Source organism: Micrasema longulum, unplaced genomic scaffold (genome assembly GCF_059751315.1).
Source record: "Micrasema longulum isolate JH-2025_06_02 unplaced genomic scaffold, ASM5975131v1 h1tg000435l, whole genome shotgun sequence".
Lineage (NCBI taxonomy): Eukaryota > Metazoa > Arthropoda > Insecta > Trichoptera > Brachycentridae > Micrasema > Micrasema longulum.
The window spans coordinates 1313167-1338879 of NW_028277635.1; the positions used below are offsets into that span (position 1 = coordinate 1313167).

General features: G+C 32.9%; 1 protein-coding gene across 2 annotated transcripts; it reads right to left on the bottom strand.

Annotated features, from left to right (window-relative positions):
- Positions 1-755: 755 nt before the first annotated feature.
- Positions 756-24845, bottom strand: LOC148281592 (DENN domain-containing protein 1A-like). Of its 2 annotated transcripts, XM_088226496.1 has the most exons (15): positions 24661-24845; positions 24431-24583; positions 23592-23729; positions 21701-21878; positions 14477-14734; positions 11647-11748; positions 9801-9916; positions 9293-9404; positions 8866-9015; positions 8706-8738; positions 8361-8452; positions 7853-7931; positions 6199-6269; positions 4925-5264; positions 756-1122 (listed from the first exon to the last, which is right to left on the bottom strand). In XM_088226496.1, the coding sequence occupies exons 1-15, from the start codon at positions 24675-24677 to the stop codon at positions 1012-1014; spliced, it is 1950 nt and encodes a 649-aa protein (XP_088082622.1). In that variant the 5' UTR covers positions 24678-24845; the 3' UTR covers positions 756-1011. The 2 variants fall into 2 exon arrangements, with proteins under 2 accessions (XP_088082622.1, XP_088082623.1); XM_088226497.1 differs by lacking the exon at positions 8706-8738.
- Between the last annotated feature and the right edge of the window lie 868 nt (positions 24846-25713).

Consider the following 25713-nt stretch of genomic DNA (forward strand, 5'->3'; position numbering starts at 1 on the left):
AAAATTCATTTGATGTATCAAAAAAGCCAAAATTATGTCGTAATAATAATGCCACGGCCCGCGCGTTACCGCGTGTGCCACGCGAATGAAGAATAAAAACAGGTAAGCAAATAATAAAGGAATAATTTATTATCTTAACCTAAATTCAAAGCAGGTGCAGTGTAATTGACCTTTTTGTTTAAGTCTCTACCTTTAGGGTTAGTCTTAGTTTTCATTTGAACACAAACGTCATATTGACTTGTACAAATCATGATACGCAGTTGCCAAACGTTTAGAAAAAATAAAGTTTTAATATCATTAAATTGCAATGTTTAAAACATAACAATAGAAATATTAAAAGTTGCAAAAAAGTTGTCATAAAAGTGGAAGGAAAAATTTTGCCGCGATCTATATGACAGTAGTGATGCCATAGAAAAAAAGTGATCCCATATAAATAAAATTTCCCAACATTTAGGGGAAAAAATATTTTATGTTATTTTATGAAAATTCAAAATTCTATTTTCGTTTTTTTTTATTTACACATAAAATAATTTTAACATGGTGTTTTTAAATCAAATAAAAAAACAGATTACATAATATTAAAAAATATAAAAATATTTTTAGTGAAATCATTGAAAATAGGTAAAGAAATATTGTCAATTTCCACTTCTCACCGTTATGAAATTTTTTCTGGAAGTATATGCACACTATAGTGTAGCGAATCAATTTTATTTTTATGTAATTCCCATTTTTTCCGTACAATTTTCATTTCCTCATTTTAGTGTTTTCCTTAGTTTTACACTTTTTTTCTTGATGCCTTGAAAAACGTAAAAAGGGGGTTTTACTGTATTTTAATATGTAATGTAAAATAAATAAAATATATAAGCTTTTCATTTTGTAAAATTAAATATAAAAGACAAGCTACACTTTTCTTTCATCCACTGACAAACATTTTGTAGACTATACGTTGCTTTCTTCAGTCGTATCTTGCTCCATTAGATTAGAAGCTTTATTTTGAAAATGTAAGAATCCCTAATCAAATTTGGTCCAATTTTGGCGAGAAATTTGGAATTTCTGAAAATCTATTCCATATTTTTGCAGCAGCTCATCTTCTTGTAATCTTGCTCCCACAGGATTTAATGTCTGTAATTTAGAGAAAAAAACTCACATTATAGAAAAACATATGTTTTCCCATAAAATAACTGATTAAGTCAAAGCAGAAAATGCAAAAACACATAAGTATTTAACAAGTCACGTAACGCTTTCAAAAATATAACCATATGCAACTTAATGTTAAATAAAAATATTGTGAAGAAAATTGGATACATAAATCAACGCTAGTCAAAGGGTTTCAGGAATCAACATTAAAATAGTAATTACATAGCTGATTTAAAAACCATGATATTTAGAATGATACAGAGATTATTATTTATTACAGTTATAAAATCAATAGTCCATATTAAACTTTGGAACCGTAATAAACTCTTATAATATTGATTGTCAATTTTTTTTATGGAGAAACCTGGATTTGAAATATGAATATGCAAATCGGTTACTTAAAAAAATAAATACGCCATATTTAAAAATATTTTTTTTGTGTATTTATGTTACAAATTAATCGATGGCAGCTACATAAATGAAATTTTTAGAAGCTGATCAAATATATTTTAAAGTTGAAATTTATTGCAACAGAGAGGGAAAACATTTTAAAGAAGGGAATATGGAAGCCTAGGCATTTACAGGGCTTATGATCTGTCATTGGCTGGTCTCTGTTGCAATAAATTTAAATCTAATTAACTCCCCAATGTGAAATCCAGCCTTGTCTACAGACATTTAGACGTATTCAAAATATTGTTGAAATTATAAAGTGTTTATTATAGATAAAAAATTCTAGTGTCATATAGTTACATAAAGTTTACTAAGTATAATCCAAAATTCAAAGAAATTCTCAATTACAACAATGGAAAATTTACACATCTTTAATCAGCACTCCTGAACATTACAAAATATGAAAATTTAAGTAGTTGCCATCGATATTATAAAACCTCAGATCAAGAACAATGTATTCAGTGGGTTTCACAGCCACGCCATGAACATTCGTTAATCTAATTTTACTGTACCCACCCACTGAAGACATTCATCAATCATTAATGAATATAAATATAAAGAGCAGTTTTATAGATTTGAACCGATGGTTGTAGAATTTCATGCAAACAGGAAATATACAAAATTAAATGAAAATACAGAATAATTTTATCAACGCCAATAACATATAACACATAAATATTTGGGAGAATTTGTATATTTTTTCGCAAAACAAATCAATTTCAGTTTAGGAAATCATATCAAGTCATGTTTTTTTATCACAAATATAAAATTCTATACATTATGATTTATTTAAGATAATAAACATTCAATAAATTCATATTGCCCACCAAGAACCGAATTCACAAATTTAGTTTTCACACATAGAGGTTTTGGCATAAAAACAATTGGTGAAAATCTTTAGGAAATACCTAAATAACACAAGCTTGGGAGAGCTTGCACAAAAACCGCCCTTGAACCTGTAGCAATTGCACAGAAATCTTTAATCCGAGTCATCTTAAAAAAAACATTTCGATATCCAAGTGACTTGCTCTTCAAAGAATTCAGAGTACTGAATATTATTCAACAGTATATATTGAGAACGGTAGTGGTTACACACATAAAGAGAGACATTTACCCAAGCGTCAACCACAACCATAATACAAGATACTCTAATAGGGATCTGATACTAAGTGAAGGGGTCAACACTGTTCTGGCATCGAGACAACACTATAACGTAGGCAAAAAGGTCCATAACCTTTTGCCAGAATCGTGGAAAGACGGGAGTGTTGTCAAGTTACGGAAGGTGTTGACCTCGCTCTTTCATGACATTGGTCGCAGGGAGTCAGAAAAGTTGATGCATGCCACGGATTGGAGAACCTTACTGGATGTCAAAAATAAAATATAAAAAATAAGGAATAATTAAAAAAAAAAATATTTATAGATGACAACCATGAAGTTTCGCATAAATAAATTGTCTATGTTTTTATGAATGTATGTATGTGTATGCGCATGGGTGTATGTACGTGTGTGTGTATGTACATGTGTATATATGTGTATATTTATATATACATGTGTGTATATGTGTGTATGTCTGTATGTATATGAATCAAAATGTGTATCCGAATAAGTGTATATTTTGTTTGTCTGTGCTCTATATTAATTTGTTAAATATTATAATATATAAAAATGTAATTGCCTAGCTTGGAACGGGGTATGTACCCTTGTTAGCTGGGCAAAGTGAATATGGAATTGTATTTTGATAAAGAGTGTGAATAAATAAATAAATAAATAAATAAATAAACACTATGTGTTCCTACAGCAAAGGCAAGAATTCAAGATGCAGGCGGTGTTATCACTCCCGGGTTAAAAATGACACACTTGCCATGTCTGCCTAGATCTTGTCATGCCTGCTATACTTTTAAATAGATTCTGAGGATATATCATTAATGCCAATCAATTAAGCTAGGGTTTCCTAGGACAGTGGTGCCCGTATCTTAACGACCGTAGTGAACGGTGATGCGGTAGACAGCCGTCGTAACAGTGACTAGAGAGTGGTTTCCTAGGAAAACGGTTTTGATAACATTTATTAACACCGTTTTCCTAGGAAACCACTCTCTAGTCATCGTTACGACGGCTGTCCACCGCATCACCGTTCACAACGGCCGTTAAGATACGGGCACCGCTGTCCTAGGAAACCCTAGCTTCAGGGCTTTAATAACCTGTTGATTGGCTTAAAAATAATAAAAAAAACACTAATAAATTACAGGCCACAGTTATGTTATATTAAAAAGTAGGATCAATATACCTACAGTGCATTTACATGTTTAATAACCATGTGTTAATGTGTTAAGCTAGGGTTTCCTAGGACAGCGGTGCCCGTATTTTAACGGCCGTAGTGAACGGTGATGCGGTAGACAGTCGTCAAAACGTCGACTAGAGAGTGGTTTCCTAGAAAAACGGTGTTAAATAGTGTTGATAACACCGTTTTCCTAGGAAACCACACTCTAGTCACCGTTACGACGGTTATCCACTGCATCACCGTTCACTACGGCCGTTAAAATACGGGCACCGCTGTCCTAGGAAACCCTAGCTTTAGTGACGGCACATTTTCAAATAAAATATTCTAGTGTGCCTTCTACCACAAATGAAATTTGTATGTTTACATGGTTCAGCATACTGTATGCGTCTATTTGATTATAAGTAAATTGATTGACTAAAAATTTCTAAATTTGTTGCAACAAAACGGGGAAAAAAAATGAGAAGGGAATATGGAAGTCTGGGTATTTACAGGGCTTATGACCTGTCATATTCTTTTCTTAAGAGTTTTTTCTCTGTCTGTTGCAATGATTAAGATACTAATAACTCCCTAGTCAACAGAATAGGGTATAAATTAGCATTATTCGCTCACCATTTTACCACATTCAACCCAAGCAAATGGCATAAGCGCTAGGCATTCCTAGTGCAAACGTATCCAGCCATACATCCTACTGAACTGAACGGCACTCAGATTGCACAAAGTGCCAGCCTTTTTTTGATATTTGGAAGCAAAACAGGAGATTAGTTTTTAGTGAAAAGATTTCACAGAAAAGTTAACTGCGAACTGTGGAATTACAGTATCTTTACATGTGTGTGTGGCGTTTAGTGTATTAAAATGATACTCAAATTGAGGGGGCTAAAATCAAAAACACCACTGTCCATGATTACTGTTTTAGGGAAAACGTGCATGGTACAATCGCGTGAATTTGTTGGTATTGCCAAAAACAGTGATCATGGACAGTAACGTTTTTTTTTAACTCCCTCAATTGATAACAGTCGCCAAAAATACTATCAGAAAATCTGAAAGAATGGAAGAGCTTACATGGTCATCAGATAGGTCGGCTAGGCCAGCCAGTACCAGAGGACACACGGTAGTGGAAGATCTCGGCTTGGATGTAGTACGAGGAGAGGTAGCCAGCAGTTCAGCAAGTAAGGAAGCCGGTGTTTGACGTCGGGTGTAAGAAATGTCTGGCGCGTGGCGTAGGGTGGGTTCGCCCTCACTGTCAGAGTCCCCTCTTCCGCTTGGGAACATCGCCTCTTCTGACTGTGTGGGAGAAGAGTCCAGCAAAGAAAAGAACTTTGCTTCACTTTCTCTGAGCAGCTTATCTTCATCTTGGGTATAGGTTTCCATACACACAATTCCCCCACCGCTTGATAATGATCTAAAAAAAATGAAGATATAAAGGCTATCAACATATTACAACAGAAATGAAGAAAAATGTATAATATGGAAGTCTAGGCATTTACACGGTTTATGACCTGTCGTTCGCTGGATTAAGTGGCCACTTTACACAATCTGTAACATTCACTATTCTCCCTATATTTGAACATCTATTTTCCATTAGTTTTTCCATCAGTTGATTTTCCATATTCCCTTCACTAAAATACTCTCTATCTCTGTTGTAATACTTTAAAAAAATATATATATTTGCGTTCTTATGATGTGCCCAAATATTTATATTTTGGGGCCATAAAAAGTTTCGGTTTTTAATCAGTTCCGGCCAATAAAATAGGTTTTGGCCTAAAATTAGCCAAAACTTCAACTCAGCCGAAACCTGCAAGCAGGATGTGCCGAATTACGATTGTGATCCATCAAAAACGAATGTTGTTTAGAAACATTTAAATATACCCTTCTTTATGTACCGAAATCGATATCTTCTCAGTTTTTGTAGTATGGGCATTATCTCCGAATGCAGCCTAGGTATAAATAAACAAATACGGCAACTATAGGTACGATTTCATATCACTATTTTTAAAAAAGAATTAATCTATAGGGCTCATCTATTTCGAGGGTAAATTTTAGTGAAGATTTGGCAGTTACAGTAGCGATTGTGTCTTCTAAAACCTTTATTTTGTTGAATGTTCCTTTGCCCTGAATCTAAATTTATTAATTTTATTAGTAGAATCAATGAAATTTAAATATTCCTATATTACCAAAGTTGTCTATGATTTAAAAATAATATATAAGGGGAATTTAAAACAAATAATGAAAATAGGAGTAAACTATATAAATAAAACTCTATAGCCCATCGAAGACATATTTATAAAAATAATAAACAAATTTTTATTTATGTCACAATTTAAAAAGCACTTCACCTTTCATCTTTAGGTGACAGCGATATCAAATCCTGTGGAGTAGTTTCATTCACTAGAGTTTGTGGCTGCACCTGGATACAAGAAATTTAATTAGGAATTATATTATGTAAAACCTTACCTTTTCACTGGTATTATATATTTTGCAAATAAAAGGAAAATCATAAATAGAGGAAAGTTTTATTTTAAAGAATTGCACCAAAAAAATGAAATGTAATGGAAGATTATTTTTGTATTACATGTTGTTAGAGAAAGTCCAGGAAAGCTGTTTTCTTCCGACCCCTCTATGTCCCTCGATCTTCCCCTTAATGACAAGCTGAATTATGGCATATTTATCACCTCTCAACACATGGCCAAAATATGAAATCTTACGGAGCTTAACAGTGGTGAATAGTTGTCTATTAGTATTGGCTCTACGTAATACTTCATTGTTGGTTATCATATCGGTCCAAGATATTCTTAACATTCTACGGTGGATCCACATTTCAAATGCTTCAAGGCGGTTTATAATATCAACTTTTAGAGTCCACGCCTTTACACCGTATAGTAAGACAGACCATATATAACATTTTACCATTCGTTGTCTCAGCTTAAGGTTTATATTATCGTCACAAAGAAGATTTTTCATTTTCTTAAATCCTGTTCGGGCTGCTTCTATTCTGCATTTTATCTCAATGTCGGGGTCTAGATTTTCTGTGATGATACTGCCTAAGTACCTAAACTGTTTCACTCTCTCAATATTGATACCTTTGAGTTGGAGATTTACATTTAGATGACTCTCTCGGCTAAAAACCATAAGTTTAGTTTTGTTTCCATTAATATTTAAACCAAAACGTTCACCGATGGAGTTAAGAAAACAGCTTTCCTGGCTTCGAAACATACGAGCATGGACCAGGATTAGAACTGTGGAGGAGCTGTTTCGCACTGCTCGGGATAGGGAAACTTTCTCCCAAGTGATCGTCAACGTCGGGGAGACCCGACATGACACGTGAAGAAGAAGAAGAAGAAGAGAAAATCCAAAGAAGGGCAATTATAATGGTAGTTATAATTTCTCTAAGGAATAAACCATATAATGAACCCTTAAGGGAGCATTGTTTAAGTATACTCTAAGAGCAAAGGCGGCGGCATGGTGACTTGATTACGATATTTAAAATCTTGATGGAACAATATATTGTACCGAAATTGAAATCAATGTTCACTGTGAATAAAAACCGCCATCTCAGAGGTCATTCATTGAAATTTAACGCTACCTCCTTCACATTCAACCCCAGAAAGAACATTCTGACAAGCCGAATTTATACATCATGTATTATCAAATTACAACAGGGATGGAGAATGTTTTAGAGAAGGGAATATGGATGTCTAGGCATTTACAGGGCTTATGACCTGTCATTGGTTGGTTTAAGAGGCTACTTTACACACTGTGCAACATTCACCATTTTGCCTATGTTTGAACATCCATATTTCTTCAATTCTGCCAATTGTTGATTCTAGTGAAGTTAAAGAGATGAAACCTTTATTAGATTAAGTACTATGTATTAGATTACAAACTTTTATAATACGTAATAATATTACGTAACAAAATATATTAAAGGCATTGCAAGTATCATAAAACAATATGCTCGAATTTGATTGAAAAAAAAAAAATTCGTAAAACCTTAGCTATTGTTTCGGAAGAGAAACTGGAGTCTTGAGATCCTGTTGGCCTCTCCCACCATTCTGAACCGCCAATAGCCCTGAAAAGAAATTAATTTTATTATTGATGGTATCATGTAGCATGTTTTATCAATCACGCACTCACCAACATTGTTATGGAATTGATTCAAAACAAAAAAAGTTATGGTCATTTTTCATTTATTTAAATCTTCGACTCTCTTGCAAACTTCAGTTTTGGCACACACTTATTTACCCTTCTACTGTCAATATGACTTTTACGATACAATATTTCTTTTAATTAAATTTTATTTTAGATTCATAAGGCAAAAAGTTGTCATTGTGATGTAGTACTTTTACTCAAACAATAAATTTACAAATCACCAAAAATAAATAATAATTTGCTACTGCTTCTGGAAGCGACCTTTTTTTGTACATAGAACAGAATCCACAAATACTAGGCTAAATATACGGTGGATAAATATTACAACAAACTGAAAAATGATACTAACCCAGAGGATCCCCCAAGAGTACGTTTGGCTACAACCAATTTGTGTTTAAGTCCTTTGTAAGCAGATTTTACTCCTTTATTGCCAGAACGAACCTGCATATTAAAAAAGTATAAGATTAATTAGAACCCATAATTAAAAATAAATCGGAAATCTCATATAATTAAATTTTTAAAATATATATATTGCATAATTCAAAATCTGTCAATAACCTGTGACCGATTATACAGTTTTCACGACACCTTCAAGACTGGCCAAGACTAAATGTATCAGTCTTCTTTTATTTGTATAATAAATTGATTTCCACCAAGAATTTTCACTAACAAACTTGATGTTTTAGATACTTACAGTTTTAATAGCAGAGTCCATCGCAGGCTGAGTCTGAAAGATTAGTTAAACACCTTGTTAATTAAAGGAAACACACGATAATCTGTGGATGTTACGATAGTTTAAAAAAATAAATGGGGATAAGGATAATCAAGTTTTAAAAATAAATGTTATATACTACCTTGTGTTTAAGAGTTTTTAGAATTCTGGCAGGATTTCTTTGCCATTTTCTTCTTCTTCGGTAGTTTTCTTCCCAAGCACAGCACTCTCTGGCAAATTCATCACTGCATCCAGCTTTGGCCGCTACCAATGCCATTCTTCCTTCTAAAAACTGGAATGAAAATATCAGTGAAGGTTTCTTTTTCCTAAAGGTAGGGGTCAGTGCTATACTAGCTCCTGACGTCAATGTGGCAGGTTTACAAATTGTTTAAAACATTAATCATTTTTGTATACATGGGTTTATATTCCGTGTCGCATCACGTTTTATAATTCAAATGATTTTGAAAAACCACAGATTCACATAAATCAATTTGAATTAAAATTGAAATATTCTAAATAATTTATCATCGACTGTCATACTAAAATTATTTTTTATAAACTGTTAATACCTGCTGAAACATTTGCAGAGTGAGCATTTCACGGAGAAATGGTTGAACCCCAGACCCCCGGCTATTCACAAAAGCTTCCTTATCAAAATGAGGACGAGAACCGGCATCAGTCCTGAAAATAAACACAATATACAGGTGTAAAACATTTTTTAAAAAAAAACTCAATGGCTAATATGTAACAAGGCTTTATATTGATTAATAATTTAAGTTAACATTCTACTATTTAATTTTTTTTTAATGTATTTCGGGTGAAAAATACATATGCTTATCCTTTAGTTTTTAATAATGCTTATATTACTTTTTAAATTTATAAAATTTCTTTAACTTTTTTCTTAGTAAAGGTAAAAATAAAACCCGCACAAGCCTGTTTCGCTGTTTAGTGGGTTTAATTATTTTTCCTTTTATATTTTTCTGTTCATGTATGCATCTTCTTAAATGAAAATGAATTTTTTTTTTTTTAAAAGCCATATTTTAAAAATGTGATACGGATTAATGAAATGGAACTAACCGTATAGCATTTTCTATCCCTCCTAAAAGATGAACCAAAGTTTGTAGAAAAGCTCTGGCTAAAGAGTCTCCTACCAAATTTTTACAGCTTTCTAAAGATGCAAGAAGGTCTTCTACCTGAAATATGGAATTATATTTAATTATGAAGCTATTAGCTCATTATTTACGTATGTTAGTAAAATACATTATAAACTTAAAATACAAAAAAAAAATGTAAAATAAATTAAAAGAAAAACATAATTTTATTAAATGAGAGCAATGTTAAGGGTTATTTTATTAAATGAGAGCGATGTTAGGGGTTTGTTGGATGCCAGTTATTCATTTCAGAATAACAATTATCTAGTTTGCATACAGTCCCCCCCTACCTTCTACTATTATATTAAATTCCTAACTAACTATGAGCTATTAACTAACATATAAAATTAAGCTAGTCTTATAATTAATCGTATATTAATAAAGTTACTTCAGAATACTAAAATATATATATTAGGTAAAGAAAAATTAAACATAATATACAAAATATGGAACTACTGCAAGGATAAATGAAATTTATTAAATTAATAAGGTGTCCCTGGGATACGAAATATTATCAACATTATTTATTTATTGACGGACTTATGCAGTCCATTCTAACAATGGTAAATACAATTTCTTATAATAAATAGGTAAAATACAACTAAATAAAATTAAAGCTGGGACAAAAAAAAGTAAAAATTACTACCTCAAGACAAGATCCGATCTATCTTAGTGATTTTTTTTATCTATTAAGACTTACACCAAAAATGTCCAGATCTTGTCTCGAATTTACAATACGACACAATCGGGACATTGGTGCATGCAAGCCATAGTTTGTGCTGTGTTAATCAAGAACAGCACATTATTATTTTGCAACCGGCGCAGCCGATTGGAACATTGAATGCCACTTGTTCCAGTAACGTGGTACATCATTACGCCATTCAGTAAATTAAACATAAATAGTTAAAATCAATGTTATTTTTATGTTTTTGTAGACTTGAGATTTTTAACATTGACTCCATTTCTCCGTAAGTGTAGTCTCCCTTCTCGAGGCCAATCATCCATTATGAGCCTAACCGGAAGAATTTTAGGTAGCTGAATCTTCAGTTATTTTATCAATGAGATTTATTTAATTTACGTCGGTCTCAAGATATAGAGGTTAGCATAGTGAGTTACAGCGTAGTAAAAGTGAACTTGAAAAGTTGAACCAGGTTGTGGTCCTGTGGTAGTATTGTGGACTCACGGACCAAAGGTCCCAGGTTCAAATCCTACCCTACCACAACACGATTTCCATTTTTCTAGCACAATTTATTTACAACTTTTAAGAAATGGTCTGAAAATTAAAATATTTGAGTAAATTATAAGAACTCAAGTATTACTCTTTAAATTATTTTTTTTCAAAATGTGAAATGTAAATTATTCATGAGGTGTTTAAAAAGTAGGACTATATAAATATTATACACCTAAGATGTTGTATACATGTATGTCAATTTTTAAATCAATGATAAATAATAAAATACCTAAAAGCATTAAAATTCAGTCTCATTTGTAAGGTAAAGTTACTCTAGGATATTTCCCTTTATAAAACTTTACAGTGGGCACTGCTTGTTTGAAAGAAATGATTTATGCTCCTACCATTTAAAGTTCTGCTTCATAAAGGGTGATATAATAGTATGATTCTGTACATCAGTTTGTTGACCATATAAAATTTTGAAATAAATACCAAAGAATTAAACTGTGAAAGTTTTAATATTACTGCATATGCAGTGCTTAGAATACCAAGGGTTGAATAGATCAAGTAAAAATCAATAAACGTGTATAGACTAACTTACCACTTCTTGCGGTAGTGAAGCCACATCATCAAATGGAGAAATGATAGTACACTCGTCAACATTTACAGTTACCACATCACCAATGTCATGTAAGACAAGGCTCTAGAAAAAGAAAGTAAATTTTATATTTTAATTTGCAAAAAATTGAAAAAGTTTTATTAAAACCAAAAATACAAGTTTCAATAATTCTGAATCAATATGTGCAAGGTTTTGTGGTAATTGGATCAGTGTCTTATTCAAATTGGAAAAGCAAAGATTATCACGTTCAGCTATTAAACTCATCTTCTTTTCTATATCAGCTCTTAAGTGGAGCATGTGGATAAAACCAGACACCTACAAGAGACCCTATCGTCAACCAGCACTCTCGCTTCTTACCGCGTCAATCCTGCGTCCCTGAGGCCGGCCAAAAAGACAGCCGGTAAAAAAGATGCAACTTGTATTTAGGTTCTCCTGAGATATGCGCAGCACGTGTCCAAGCCAGGACCACTGCCGCTCATGACGGTCACTATAGGAGGCCGCTGCGTCCGTTCTCTGACTTCAATGTTAGTTTTGAAATTGTACCACCTTATGCCTAATATTCTCAAGTACTGGCATTATACAAGAGTTAAATAACCAGCATTTCGTTTTGACTGAGTATAGACTAGAGTTCCAGATAACGCATATATGTTTAAAGTTGCTTTAGCAATTTCTAGGCAGGTTGTGAGCTCTCTGTGCATGCTTCCACCCTCAATTATGTATACTCCCAAGCATTTAAAGCTGTCAACTTTCTTGATCTTTTACCCATTATTATAGGGAGGCTGATCAGGGTCAGGACAGTATTTGTTGCACGTAATCGGAGTCTTTTTGGTGTTAGTATTAAGAAAGAGAAGAGCAGAGTTTTCCAGCAGTTGGTCAACAATTTCCTGAAGATCACCAACAGATTTTTTAAGAAGAACCGCATCGTCTGCATACTCCAAGTCGCACAACTTTAGGGGGAGTTCACTTCTATGCCTCGATCAGGTGGTATTGATTTGCCTAAGATAAAATCCATCAATATGATGAATAAGAATGGTGCAACGATGAAGTCTTGCCTCACTCCAGTGAAGGCCCCGAACCAATCAGTCAAAGAGCTGCTGATTCTCACACACAATTACTGTCTATATGGAGGGCCTTTACAACAGCATTAATCTTGGGAGGAATACCGTACACACCGAGAATTTTCAAGGGAGATAGTTGATGCAGACTATTACATGCTTTCTCGTAGTCAATGAAGCAACACGCAAGGGTTGAGTTCATTCATTGCTCTGTTGGAGAATGCATCTTTTATTATGGATATGGTCCGCACAACACTAACTAGGAATAAAACCAGATTGGTTGACTCTCAGAATCTGCAGTACAGGAGCTCATATTTTGCTCAAGATTACGTTTGCAAGAATCTTTCCTGGAACGCTCAGAAGAGTTATTCTGCGGTAATTATTGCACTCTAAAGGATCGCCTTTCTTGTGAAGTGCAATGATTGTATCATTAATCAAATTCCCCGGACAATGTTTTTCATCCCAGATTTTTGATAATAAAGTGCGGAGAGGTTGAACAATTGCATCCAAACTACTTTTTATCAGCTTAGAATGAATTCCACCTTCGACCGGCGATTTCCCAATCTTCAAGCCTTTCACCGCCATTATGATTTCATCAATGGTTGGAGAATGGTCGAGGATATTGGCTGCTCTAGGGATGTTTGTTTGAGAAGCTTCTGCCGGAATATCAAAAAGATCCGAACCACAGGGCTGATAATCAGCCTCAAAGGTTAACGCTAAATTAGGTGATGTTAAGATATTCTGTAAACTTGCTAATCTAATTCGGTTCACCAAAACTCTAAATAGGTACATATTAATTGAAGTAAAAAAATAAAATGTACATGTTAACATGTTTTTAAAAATAATTATGAATTTGCATTCTTATGATAAAAACAAATATAAACATTTTTGGGGCATTTTTAACTAGTCCTTGAATAACTCCATGACATACAACAGGAATCAAGTTGTATGAAGTAGTTTGCTTGGGATTTTTTGCACTCTATATATCCATTTCCGGGCGGATAAAGAATAAACTAATAAGAAATTAGGAGATAAGACGCCGTACAACTACGAATTACGTGACTGATATTGCAGAAAGAGCGGGAAGACAAAAATGGCAGTAGGCGGGTCATGTGGCGAGACAAGAAGTTGATAGGTGGACCCTCAGTATACTAAATTTGAGACCCTACAAAAATAAAAGGAAAGTAGGGAGACCACAGAGGAAATGGACTGACGACATTGTCGAACTCGTGGTACATGGATAGAAGACAGAGTGCACAGGACAGAAAAACATGGAAACATTCAGAAGAGGCATTTATACAGCAGTGGAGAGAAACAGGCTGATAAAAAGATGACTACTCCGTGAAAATCCTAAAAAAGAAAATAGAGTGGAGATAAGTCTACATTGTAGTTATTGTATTGGTTAGCGCATTTGTCTACCATGCTTGAGGTCTCGGGTTCGATTTCTGGCAAGGTTGATGTAAAATATTTGTTTAATAGCTGGTGCTGCAATATTTTCTATTCCATAGACTTGGAGCGTAAGACTAACCACCTTATATTTTATGCACCACCAGATGTGGATAAAGGTATGGTGATGATACAAAATAGGCTGGGATTAAAAGGGATTAAGTTGATGATTTATAGTAAACATTCAAAGAATGTCTACAGATATCTCTATCTGAACCGCGAGGGTCTCAACTGTACGTAAAATGTTTGTGAATTTTACGTGATATGAAATAAGTTAGTATTTTTGTTAGATTATATTAAGCAATACGTACTTCATACACGGGATAAGGAACTCCTATTAAGTATGGCATTGGAGCAAGAAGACAATCCTTGAGAGAAGTCGGAAGAACAGGAATGTAGATTCCTTGCCACTCTAAAGGGTAAATGAGTTGATTGGCGGCCTGTACACAGGCTGATAAGCGAGACAGCTTGCGAGACACTATCATGATTCTTCTCTCGTGGAGAAGGGATGCCAACACTCCCACCATGCAATCTGAATCTATTGCGCAGTAGTACTCGGTAAGATTTATCTGAAAGAAAAAAAAGTTAGTTAAAGATTTTTCTTACCCTTGTCTACACCCAATAGCACATAGAAACATAGGAAAATTATTGCAGCATGCATTGATCATGCCAATGTGTCGCGTTACGTTATTAGTCTTGGGCTTCAAATCCAGTTCAGGAATTATTAATTCATTATGAAATATAGTAGTGGAAAAATACCTTTTAAATTAATTTCTCATGCTGATTTTGTCAGGAACTGAGCCCCAGGTAAACAGACTAACCAATGAGCAAAATAAAAAACGGATAGTTAAGAGAATGAAAATCCGTCGACTGGTATGATGGAAAAGATTGAAAAAGAATGACCAATATGCTTTGGCCATGTAGAACAAATGGATAATGAAAATTGGTAAATCAAATACTTTTATTCATATTATACAGGTGTTTATGGTGACTAAGATTGAGGACGGCCTAGAAAGATTTGACATGATCCAATCATGTCAACAGTCCACATAATTGAAGAACATGCATGATAAGATGTATAAATATAGTAGAAGCTAGGATAAAAGGATAGAAGAAGTCAAAATAGACATATGAGGCGTTTCATTCTCTCTGCTTACCCCTACAGAAAATGTTATGATTATATTAGGAGAAATGAAAACTCCGTTTTAGAAATTCTAATTAAAAACTTGAATCATTATCATTTCTACCCAGGGGGTAATTACAAATGTTATCTTTATCAATACGTATCAAGACTAAATGCTTAAATTTTCTACTGCCTTTATGAGATATTTCAAGGTTAACTCTACCAACATGTCGACATGTGTTTTCAGGAAGCTATCGATGAAAAAAAAAAGAAATAGGAAAAATACTAATTTTTCATTAAGGCAACATTTCTTCCCAAGTGTTGCTATTGCACCTTTTTTTTCTTTTTCTTATGACGCATTAGGGCGGGTCGAAAACAGGAATTTTTCAATTATCGAACTCAAACGGGGCTCAAAACTTGCGTATTGGCACGCTTGTTAAGGGAAAAAGAAAACAAAAAAAGGCATGCACAATTTATAGCGTAAAAGGGCCTAAAGTTTTTTAAAAATGACAAAATCAAAGAATTAAAATTTTGTGCTTGGAATATATTGTTAACATTTTATTAATTTTAATAGCATCCAAGTTCAGTTCAGTGCTGAAAAAATCGGCGTTTATACTAAGTAAAGCATAGTATTATATATGATCTGTTTGCAAAACCGTGAAGAAAGTAAAAAATATAAAAATAAACAAAATTAAAATATAAGTAAACATATTAGGCACTGTCTATTCTCACTTGGTAGGTATAGTTAATACCTGTTCTGAGGTAGATGGCATTTTCTTTTTTTTATATATATAAAAAATTCAGCATATTTTTTATTAGAGATGTCTAAAGATAATTAATAAAAAATTGAATAATATATAAAAATAGGATAATCTTACAAAAATTATGGAACTAAAAAAAAAACAAAACTGTCAAAGTATAAAATATATGTAACTGAAAAAATATATGAAAATGAAAAAATAAATAAAGAAAAAAAAATACCCATAAAAAGGTATAAAAATTAGTCAACGAAATTTGTAGACTAACATTTGAAAAAAAAAAAAACAACACACTGACACACACAGAAACTCTTGATGGTGATTCGAAACGAAAATATGAAACTCAATATTCATAGATGGCGCTTTTATTAATTTTGATGCATATTTGCAATTATTAGCTTTATTTTTACTGGAATACTACCAAACTCGGTTTGCAAAAACTTTACATTGTATTGGTTATTACATTTATCATAAGAATATAATTAATGTGAATTTTCAAAAACCGTGTACAAAACAAAAAAATTTGCTCATCTTGTTTTCACACATACAAATAGAACAGCATACAGCAAGAACGTATGTGACAGACACATTATACCTTTCTCTCTCTAATAATCACCCTGTCCTTATCTGCTCTATTTATGAGGAAGAAGCTACAATAGTTCATATGAATATGAATTTACTGTATTATTATTTTCTGTTTTTCTTTTTATTTCGCATATTTTTTTTCTCATGTATATTTGAAATTATATAACTTTAAATGACTAAATAACTATAACAACATAAGTCAGTCTCCAAGCAAAAGAACTAGTCTCTTTTTTGGAAAGTGACAGTTATAACATTTACTAAATATATAAAAGTAGATTGTAATAGAAGAAAAAACATGTATCATTTATGTAACTGTATTAATTAATGAAAAAAAATTTTTTGGAGTATTTCTCATTAAAATTAGATTATAAATTTTTTATTTGAGATTTGTTAAATTAATATAATAACAGAAACTGTTAAAATAATCACCAAATAATTTATTTGGTTTGGAAATTTACGACCATCTTAGATTCAGCTTGGATTCGATTATTTTGTTTTTAAAATAAAATAACAATATTTGGAGTATGGATAAATCTTTATAGACCAATACTGGATTTCATCCTGGTAGATAGATATCAATATATGTATGTATAAGATATGTCAAGAGAGGTGTAGAAATTTTATGGGAGGAGAATATGGAACTCACAGCATTTGCAGGGCTTACGACCTGTCATAATATAACAAAAACCGAGACCGGAGCGAAAGTGATAAGGGAGACTCATTCGGGAGGATGGTAGGCAAGGAACCGACTAGAAAGAAATAGAGTTCAGTCAAAAAATTAAGTAGCTTATGCACAATTGTATTTATGGCGCCTCCAAACCAAAACTAACCAGCTAAGGCAAGGTAACCCTGATAGAAAAATCCACCAGAGAAGGCAACGGGAAATCACTCTGGTCATCTTTTCCCAGGAATCACTATGGCGAGTACATCCAACAAGCAGTTGTCCCGGCCTCGGACTAGCGCAGAACCGAGATGCTTTCGCTGTATTGATCGCCAACGTTAGGAGGACCTGATAAGTCACCGCAAGAAGAAGTAACGAAATAATCAAAGAGTACTTTAATGAATTAATAAAAGTAGGTGTGTCATTAACTCATGTAGTAGGTGCGTTATTTGTCATAGTACATTGGATGAAAATATATTATACATGTGTACTTGACAAATGGCTTATAAAGTGTGTGGGTGAGTGATTGTCACTAACACAGATAAGTAATCTGAGTGTAGTAGGGCTGTTATCTATCAAAATATAAGCAGCGTGTAACAGTAGCGTGCCTAGGGTTAACCAGTAAGGCAAGCCCATTTTTTTTTCTTGCGTGTAAACATAATAATATATGCTTTCTTCACTATAAGTAGTGCGTCTACAAAGCACCCAGAAGGCGCATTATGACATATCATAAGAATAAATAAAATATATAATCAAAAAATCCATAAGATTATCTTTCAGAGTTCTTTATAATATATGTACATACTATAAATAGTAATCTGCTTAAAATTTAAAAAAAGATACTATAATTCATAATGAACCACAAAAAAAAAATATTTTAAGATTTATTTTTGTAGATTGTAGATCGGCAAATAAAAATAATATAATAATAAACCATAATAAAAGAATATACTTAAAGCAAAAATTCTAATAAAAAATATTATATTTCTAGTTTTTTTTGTTGTTTGGCATTTGTAGACTCTGGTTTTACTTAGAGCAGCATCCCCATAAGCAGTCTTAAGCATTACAAAAGTTTCCGCGGCCGATTTTCCCAACAGGAAACAAAATTTCACAGCCGCGCGTTGCTCTTGGGAATCGGCCATCATGTTTATGGCGAAATGGGTAAAGTTGTTTCACTAAAAAAATTCCTACAGACAAACTGATACACTAACAGCGACAGAACTTCACACACTAACTCAAGAAACGCGTCCCTAACTGACAGCAGATCCCTCCCCATCACAGTGCGATTCCCGTTACTTTTGGGTCCCCCCTCGTATTATCAATAATTTGGGTGAAAATTCTTTTGTATTCCCAGGAAAGTAACCAGTTAAGAAATTCCTTTATCTTATTGCTGCAGTAACCAACGTCGATTTGCGATTTTTGTATGATATTATATAAACTGTCAGTTGTTTCAAATATTGCGTGCAAGAAATTTTTTTTATGAAATGATTTTAAAGAATTATAAAAAATTCTACCGACAAATTAGTATCCCTTCCCATTGCTGAGGATTGTCAGTTATTTCAGTGAATAACTCAATTAGATTATCTAACTTAAAATATAGTATTAACAGTACGCGATGAATACGCCTAATGCGTTGCAGAAATAGGAGGTAATTTCTTACTGCAAAATTTATCGTAATAAGCGGATCGTTTTATACTGTTACTAAAAGAGCAGAAAAAAATTCATTGACTTCACTTATTCTACTGCATGACTTAGATAAAACCAAATTTAATATACGAGCATTACACCAAATATAAATAGCCAGAGGATAAAACTCTTTAATTTTTTGTTGAATACTGTTTCTTACGCCGGACATAATGCTAGCGCCATCTCTGCGCGACTAATTTATTTTTGCAGTCATAAATATTATGAAGCGCTTGACAATTTCAGCAAGCACATCTGCAGTTCGATTTTCAGACACGTCAATAAAACCTAAAAATCGATCATGTATATTGTTTCCAGAAAAATATCTAAATATCATACATAATTGTTCTTTATTGCTAGTATCGTGGGTTTCATCTATAATTACGGAAACAAAAGTAGATATCTTTATTACCGAATCTATTCGAGCTTTCTTTACTTCGGATACGCTGCAAATAATATCATTTTGTATTTTATTAGACAAATAACTGGGACCCTGTTTATTGCTTTGATGCACATGTTTCTCTAAAACAACATTGTATTTTGATAACAATGAAATCAATGAGCTCTAGGAAATTGCCTCTATTTAGTAGAGTTTTGGATTCATCGTGTCCTCTAAAAGGAAGCTCTTGCTGAGCAAGATGGCACACAACATCAACTAAACGCTGCAAAACATTACAATTATGATCTACTTTTAAATTGTGTCTAATGATCTCCTTAGATAATTGCTGAGACAAGGAAGTTTCTATCTTCTGTGTACCGAAGTTGTGGAAAGTAACAACAGCGCTTAAATGATTGTGTATTTCGATGTCTTTTTATGGCGTCGTTATAATTTTTAAATCATCATAACCGGACAAATTCCACAATTTTTTGTCATTGGAGAAAAAAACGCAATACTAACAAAATAATTTGCTTAAATAAAAGCAACCGGCAATTCAACAATTTTTATATACTGGCCGAGTAAAGTTCCTTTTATGTAACTAATTTAGAGAAAAATAACCTAACAAAGAGAGAGAAAAACAAGTGCAAAATAAACAATCACAAATACATTCGATCTGTTCTATCGGATCCGCATGTAACTAACATCACTTCAAAAGAAGCTGGCTTCAAAAAGCAATATATTATATAAGCGACTAACATTTGTGATCCTTATGTTTGTATCTCATGTTCGCAATGCGACATTTGTAATTTTTCTTGCGACAAGAAAGCTACATAAGAAGCCCACATGAGAGAGCGAGATGACTATACATACTGCAATAGCATCCGCGCACATGGATTTTATGGGATTCAGGTATCAGCTAAGATGTGGGAAGTAAAGTCGTCTTCAGATAAGAATGACGACTTAACAAACGAGAGCGCTAAATTTTAAACAACAAAATTAATTATTTGTAATCATTAGGTCCAGATTTGGTAATTTAGATTTGAAATCGGTTAGGCAAGCCCGGCTTTTGAGCTTCATTAGTGCAGATTACCTACATTTAAAATCAGTTTGTACAGAAAGTGCATAAAAAATACAGCTATAAAATTTATTAAAATAAGATTGGAAATAACTCTTCTACTGTATTTAGAATGGTTACTTTTCCTTTTATTTGTGTTATTATTACCTCATTCTCTAATGAGAAATAAAATATTGGATGATAAACGTGCAAGATTGGAAAGATTGGAGGAGATAAAACTCTTTACTAGCTCTTTCAATGGCAATATTAAATGAATTAATACAAATATCTTTACATCACATTCTATTTACGATGGAAAAGAAAATAGAACATCTAAAAAGTCGAGTATTTTGCAGGTAGGTACTTTGTCTTAGGACGCCGTCAGAGTAATAAACAGCATTTTGATGCTGAGTTTGGTAGCTCAAAGCTGTTAGAAACTCTAAAGTTGTAATATTAATTTTTACAAAATGGCAGTTATTGCCAAGTCTCTATCAAATCTGGTATACAATTGCGTAATCTCACCATGCCACTCTTTCACCTTTATCCCCACTCCACAATACATAGGTAATGTATAAACACAATTCACAAAGTCACAACTGTTTGCGTGTTGTGAATTGTCAAGTTTCATGTTGGCTTTACTAATGTCAGACTTGGTGGCAGAGTGCTGATCGCCTATTGCAAACGAAAAATTTTTCGCCGATACAATCAATATACATAAGTATGGTTTCATTGCTATTTCATAACATTCACCTGTCTGCTCAATCGGAAGATGGTGAACTGTGTCGTGTTAAGAGAAACCCTGTAGAAATAATAGTCAGAATCATTCCATGTTCACTCCCTAGTTGGAGCATATGGTATCCACAAAGAGCATCCATGCATCTCTATAGACTGCCAGCTCCTGTGCGTCCTCCCAAGTCAGGTTCTCGTCACGAAGTTCTGACATAAACTGCCGACAAACACTCAGCAGTAAACGTCCAGGACGTTGAGAACCTGATGCCTTGTAAAATAGGCAAGTTTGGTTAAAGCTCTCAAGAGGCATACGCAGTATATGACCCAGCCAACCGTATCGCCTACGCTTGATGACAGTTGTCACCGGAGTTTGCTGCGTCCGTTCTCTTAATACTTCATTCCTCAAAGTCAATATTCAGAATGGAGTGAAAGAAAATGGTTTTGTATTTATTATTTAATAATTACTCAGGGTTAATCTTATGCGTTCCCCTTCAATCTATGGTACTTCAAAACTCAGTATGTCTAAAGTTTAAATAATTAAGTATTTAAATAAATTATCCTACATTATCTGGAAGGGTCGGCAACTTGTGCGGCTGGGGAATTGGTAAAGGTTTATTGTAAAACTTTTGAAGATGATCAGCAACCATTGGCGAAACTTTCCCATGTTTAAGTTTAGGAGAACTAGTAAAGTCTGCAGTTTCTCCTGAACGGCGATTTAAGTCTGCAACATAATCTAGTAACCTGTGAAGAAAACAAACATATTGTAATAAGTAGCTCTGTCTTAATACATTGTACATGTGGTTTTAATAAGATTAAGCAAGTTTCAGATAAAAACGTATACATACAATAAATAAATAAACAAGAGGGTTTTTTTTTTTCAAAAGGCTCAAAAATAAAAAGGGGAGAAGAAAGATATAAATTGAAATATGATAAAGTAAATAGGAATATCTGTAATTAATCAGAATTTTATCACATTATTGAAACACACGTCTATTTAAAAATATGCATGTCTCACAATTTATCAATTCATATAAACTGTCACATTATTGCACCAATTTTTTTGTTCCATATTTAACTACCATGCCGCAATTCCGAAAAGCAGAGTCAACAATTTTAAATTCTCATTTTGTAACAATGATTTTACACATTTTAGGACATTGTCAAATTAATAAACAAATTATTTATATTGGGGTTGCAAGTCTGCAAAAGTATTGTACAGAATGCATATAGAAATAAAACGACCACTTTGTGTAGTGGTCAGCGCGTTTGCCTACCACGCAAGAGTTTTCGGGTTCGATTCCCGACAAGGTTGACATAAAAATATATATTTTAAAAGGTGTTTTTACACTAGAATATTTTATAGTCCCTGGACAGGTACCTGGATCGTAAGACTGATCATCTTACATTCATGAAACGAAAATGATCGAGATACACTGCGATTGGTGTACCAATGCAGTGCCCTATGCACCATTAGGTGTAAAAAAGGAAGTGATGTTGATGATGCTTTTTTTTTTAAGTGAAAAAGACATTGCCAAAGACCAATATTTCATGGGACGAATGTGCAAAATATTTTAATAGCACTAGTTAGTTAGACCCTAATAGAATTCATATCAACGATGGGAATTTGAAATGCTACAAGAGACAAAGTGTAAATTGTGCAAGAGAGTAAAGAGAAAGTGTGTAAAAAAATATATTTCTTTTGGTTTGTAAATATTATATAAATAGATGATATTCTAGAACAAACTTTATACAACAAAAAATGGATTCACATGTTCATAAGAACAAGAAATAGATTTTCAATTCCCTCTGAAAAATTTACACCTTATCCCTTATTTGGATTTCTGCCGTTGGTATGTTTTCTATCCAAATACTTTTGGAGACTGCGTAATAAATGATAACCAGCTGCAGCTTTGTCGGGCAAATATGGTGGGTGAGGCATCGCTTCCCATTCATAAAACCTCTCACCTTTGTAATGTTACACTCATTGTATGGGAATACTGAATGTTCACAAGAAAGCCACGGACCCAATTTTTCGACTTTTACAATAGCAAGCGTGCATCAGTGAATGGTCGATTAACCAAATACTAGATCTCAACTAGTTCCTCAACAGTTACGGGGGTGTTTTTACAATCAAGGTTAGAGTGATGTCTTCATCGAACACTACATATTTTATAGGATAATACTTGTCTTCTAGGCTGTAGTTACCAGTCATTGACACTGGCTTGTATTTATTATCTTCTCGAAAATCGAATTGCACCCTTTAAAACTTGAACTTAGATGATGCAATTGGAAAATCCACATTATTTATAGGTTAACCTAATATCTAATGAGAGTTTTATCACATTTTTACTGATTACTTTTCAGTTGATGAGTTTCATATGAAAACAATATAAGTATGTGTAGTAAAAGTTGCTTACTATGAAATAATTTTTAAAAAACTCAAAATAATCTTACTCGTAAAAGGCATCATGGTATGGAAAATGAGATACAATAACTAAAGCCTTCTCCGTAAACGGTTCATGTCGGCAAAATCCATAAGTCCAAGTGGAGTCCAATGATGTAAGGGCAAATGAAAAGTGCTGTACTGTACTTCTGTAAAAGAAATCGGTTTTAGACTAGGTAGAAAATATATTCTTAGCTTGGTCACATTTGCAGTAGTTAACACGTTTCTTACTCTACGAATTTCACCGGTCTTCGGCTAACTAACCAATTGAAAAAATTGTAGTTTAAGTATTCACTTAAAACAATGTATTTTTTTTAAAAACTTTAATCAAAACTTTTCTTAACTTGTTAACGTGTATCAAATACTTTTCTTCTGTAAACTCACTTTAGTAGAGGCTTCAGAAGAGGTCTAAACAAAACACAAAAGTGCATAAATTTAAGTTATTGCAAATTACAAAAAACTCATGTTGAAATTTTTCTCAGTTGTCCTTGAAAGAAAATGTAACAAGGTTTTTTTTAAGAGTTATTTTGCAATCTCTTTAATAAGCATAATTATATTGTTGGTAAAACTGATAAAAACCTCTAAATGACAAAATCTAAGAAAACAAGTTAAAAATGCAGTTGCATGTAATTTTTAAAGCTTTATCAACTGATAAAGTTCTCTAAATTTTCTGAGGTTCAAAGTTGGCACGGCGGGTTATAAAACTGTGGAAAAATATTTAAACTTTTTGATGTGGTTTTGACAATATGTTTTCGAGAGTTCTGCATTTTTTATTGAAATACTGATCTCTTTATTGAATTAATTTCATGAAATGCGGTTTACTCTAGTTAGCATTAATCTACGAACTTACATTTCGATTGTGCAGGGGAAGGTAAAATCTGGTATCCATTTCAGGAAATCGTTTCTGAAGTCTTCAGGGAAAATTCGTAAAATTGTCGGATCCTTTGCTCCCTTTAATCGAGAAACTTCACAAAAACATTCGAATATGTGTTCGACGTCATTACTGCAAAATCGAAAGAGTTAGTTAATGACGGGTCTATGGTAAAAAATAAAATCTCGAGAAAAGAAACAAAATATTACCGAATCCGGGAAGACATGACTGTTTAGTTATTAATTAAAGTAGGAACAATCTCCTATGACGATAAATATATAAAATACATTATAAAAAGAACTACAATTAATAATTAAACTCTGTAATAGGATCACAGCAAATGATCAAATTTTCTAGCAAAAACTCTAAAATCTGGAACACTGTCAGATGCAATGACAGTTCAAGATTGCCATACGAAAATTTAGTTGCCATTTAAAAAACCTACCTAAGCTCACTGGTTCAGAATCAGAAGTTTGATAAAAAATAAAAATATTATTTTACTAATGTAAACGGTACATACACAGTATTATTCATCCTGAAAGCATTAGTTATCTAGATAATATTTAAGTGGTTATCAAGTAAACACCATCATTTACTAGAAAATTTGACTGTGAAGGCCCCAAAACTTATTTTACTCGTTTTTTTTTAACTCCAGCGAAATATGTGTGTAATATGTGTGTCAGCAGAAAAACTCAATCCATTATGTATGTAATAATTGTAAGATTAGAACTAGGTACTCTAATTTAAAGTGAACATGTTTTGTTTATTAATTAATATACAACGCCCAGATAGCAGTCAAGCTTTGTACAATTTTGATTTAAGATTGATTATAAATTGATGCGTCAAATTAGACGAGACAATTTTTCATCAAAAATGGCTGGAATTTTGTTATGTCAAGAATGGTATTTCAGGATCTGAAAATCATACAATGATGATCAACTAGTGTCACATTAAAATATGGATAGAGGGTGCATTTTTTAAAGCTAAATAGTTTAATTGCCTAGCTGCTCTAGTTGTTGTATGTTCAATAGACCATTTAAAAAAAATTAGTTATGAATGCCAATATGTTCATTATCTTATTACGCGTCTATGTAGCTAAAGAATGATTATTTTTCCGTTATTAAAAAATAGTATTTTCAGCATTTTTTGAGTGCCAATCTCCACTTTCTGATTTTACTTACTTGACTTTAAAAACGAATAAAATGTATTTTGTACAATTTGCAAAGTGGTCTATTGAACATACAAGAACTAAGGCAGCAATT

Coding starts and splice junctions, on each gene's coding strand:
- LOC148281592 (XM_088226496.1), bottom strand. Junction 9,405..9,800: donor GGGATAGAAAATGCTATACG/GTTAGTTCCATT, acceptor GTTTATTTTCAG/GACTGATGCCGGTTCTCGTC. Junction 5,265..6,198: donor CTGTCACCTAAAGATGAAAG/GTGAAGTGCTTT, acceptor CATTTTTTTTAG/ATCATTATCAAGCGGTGGGG.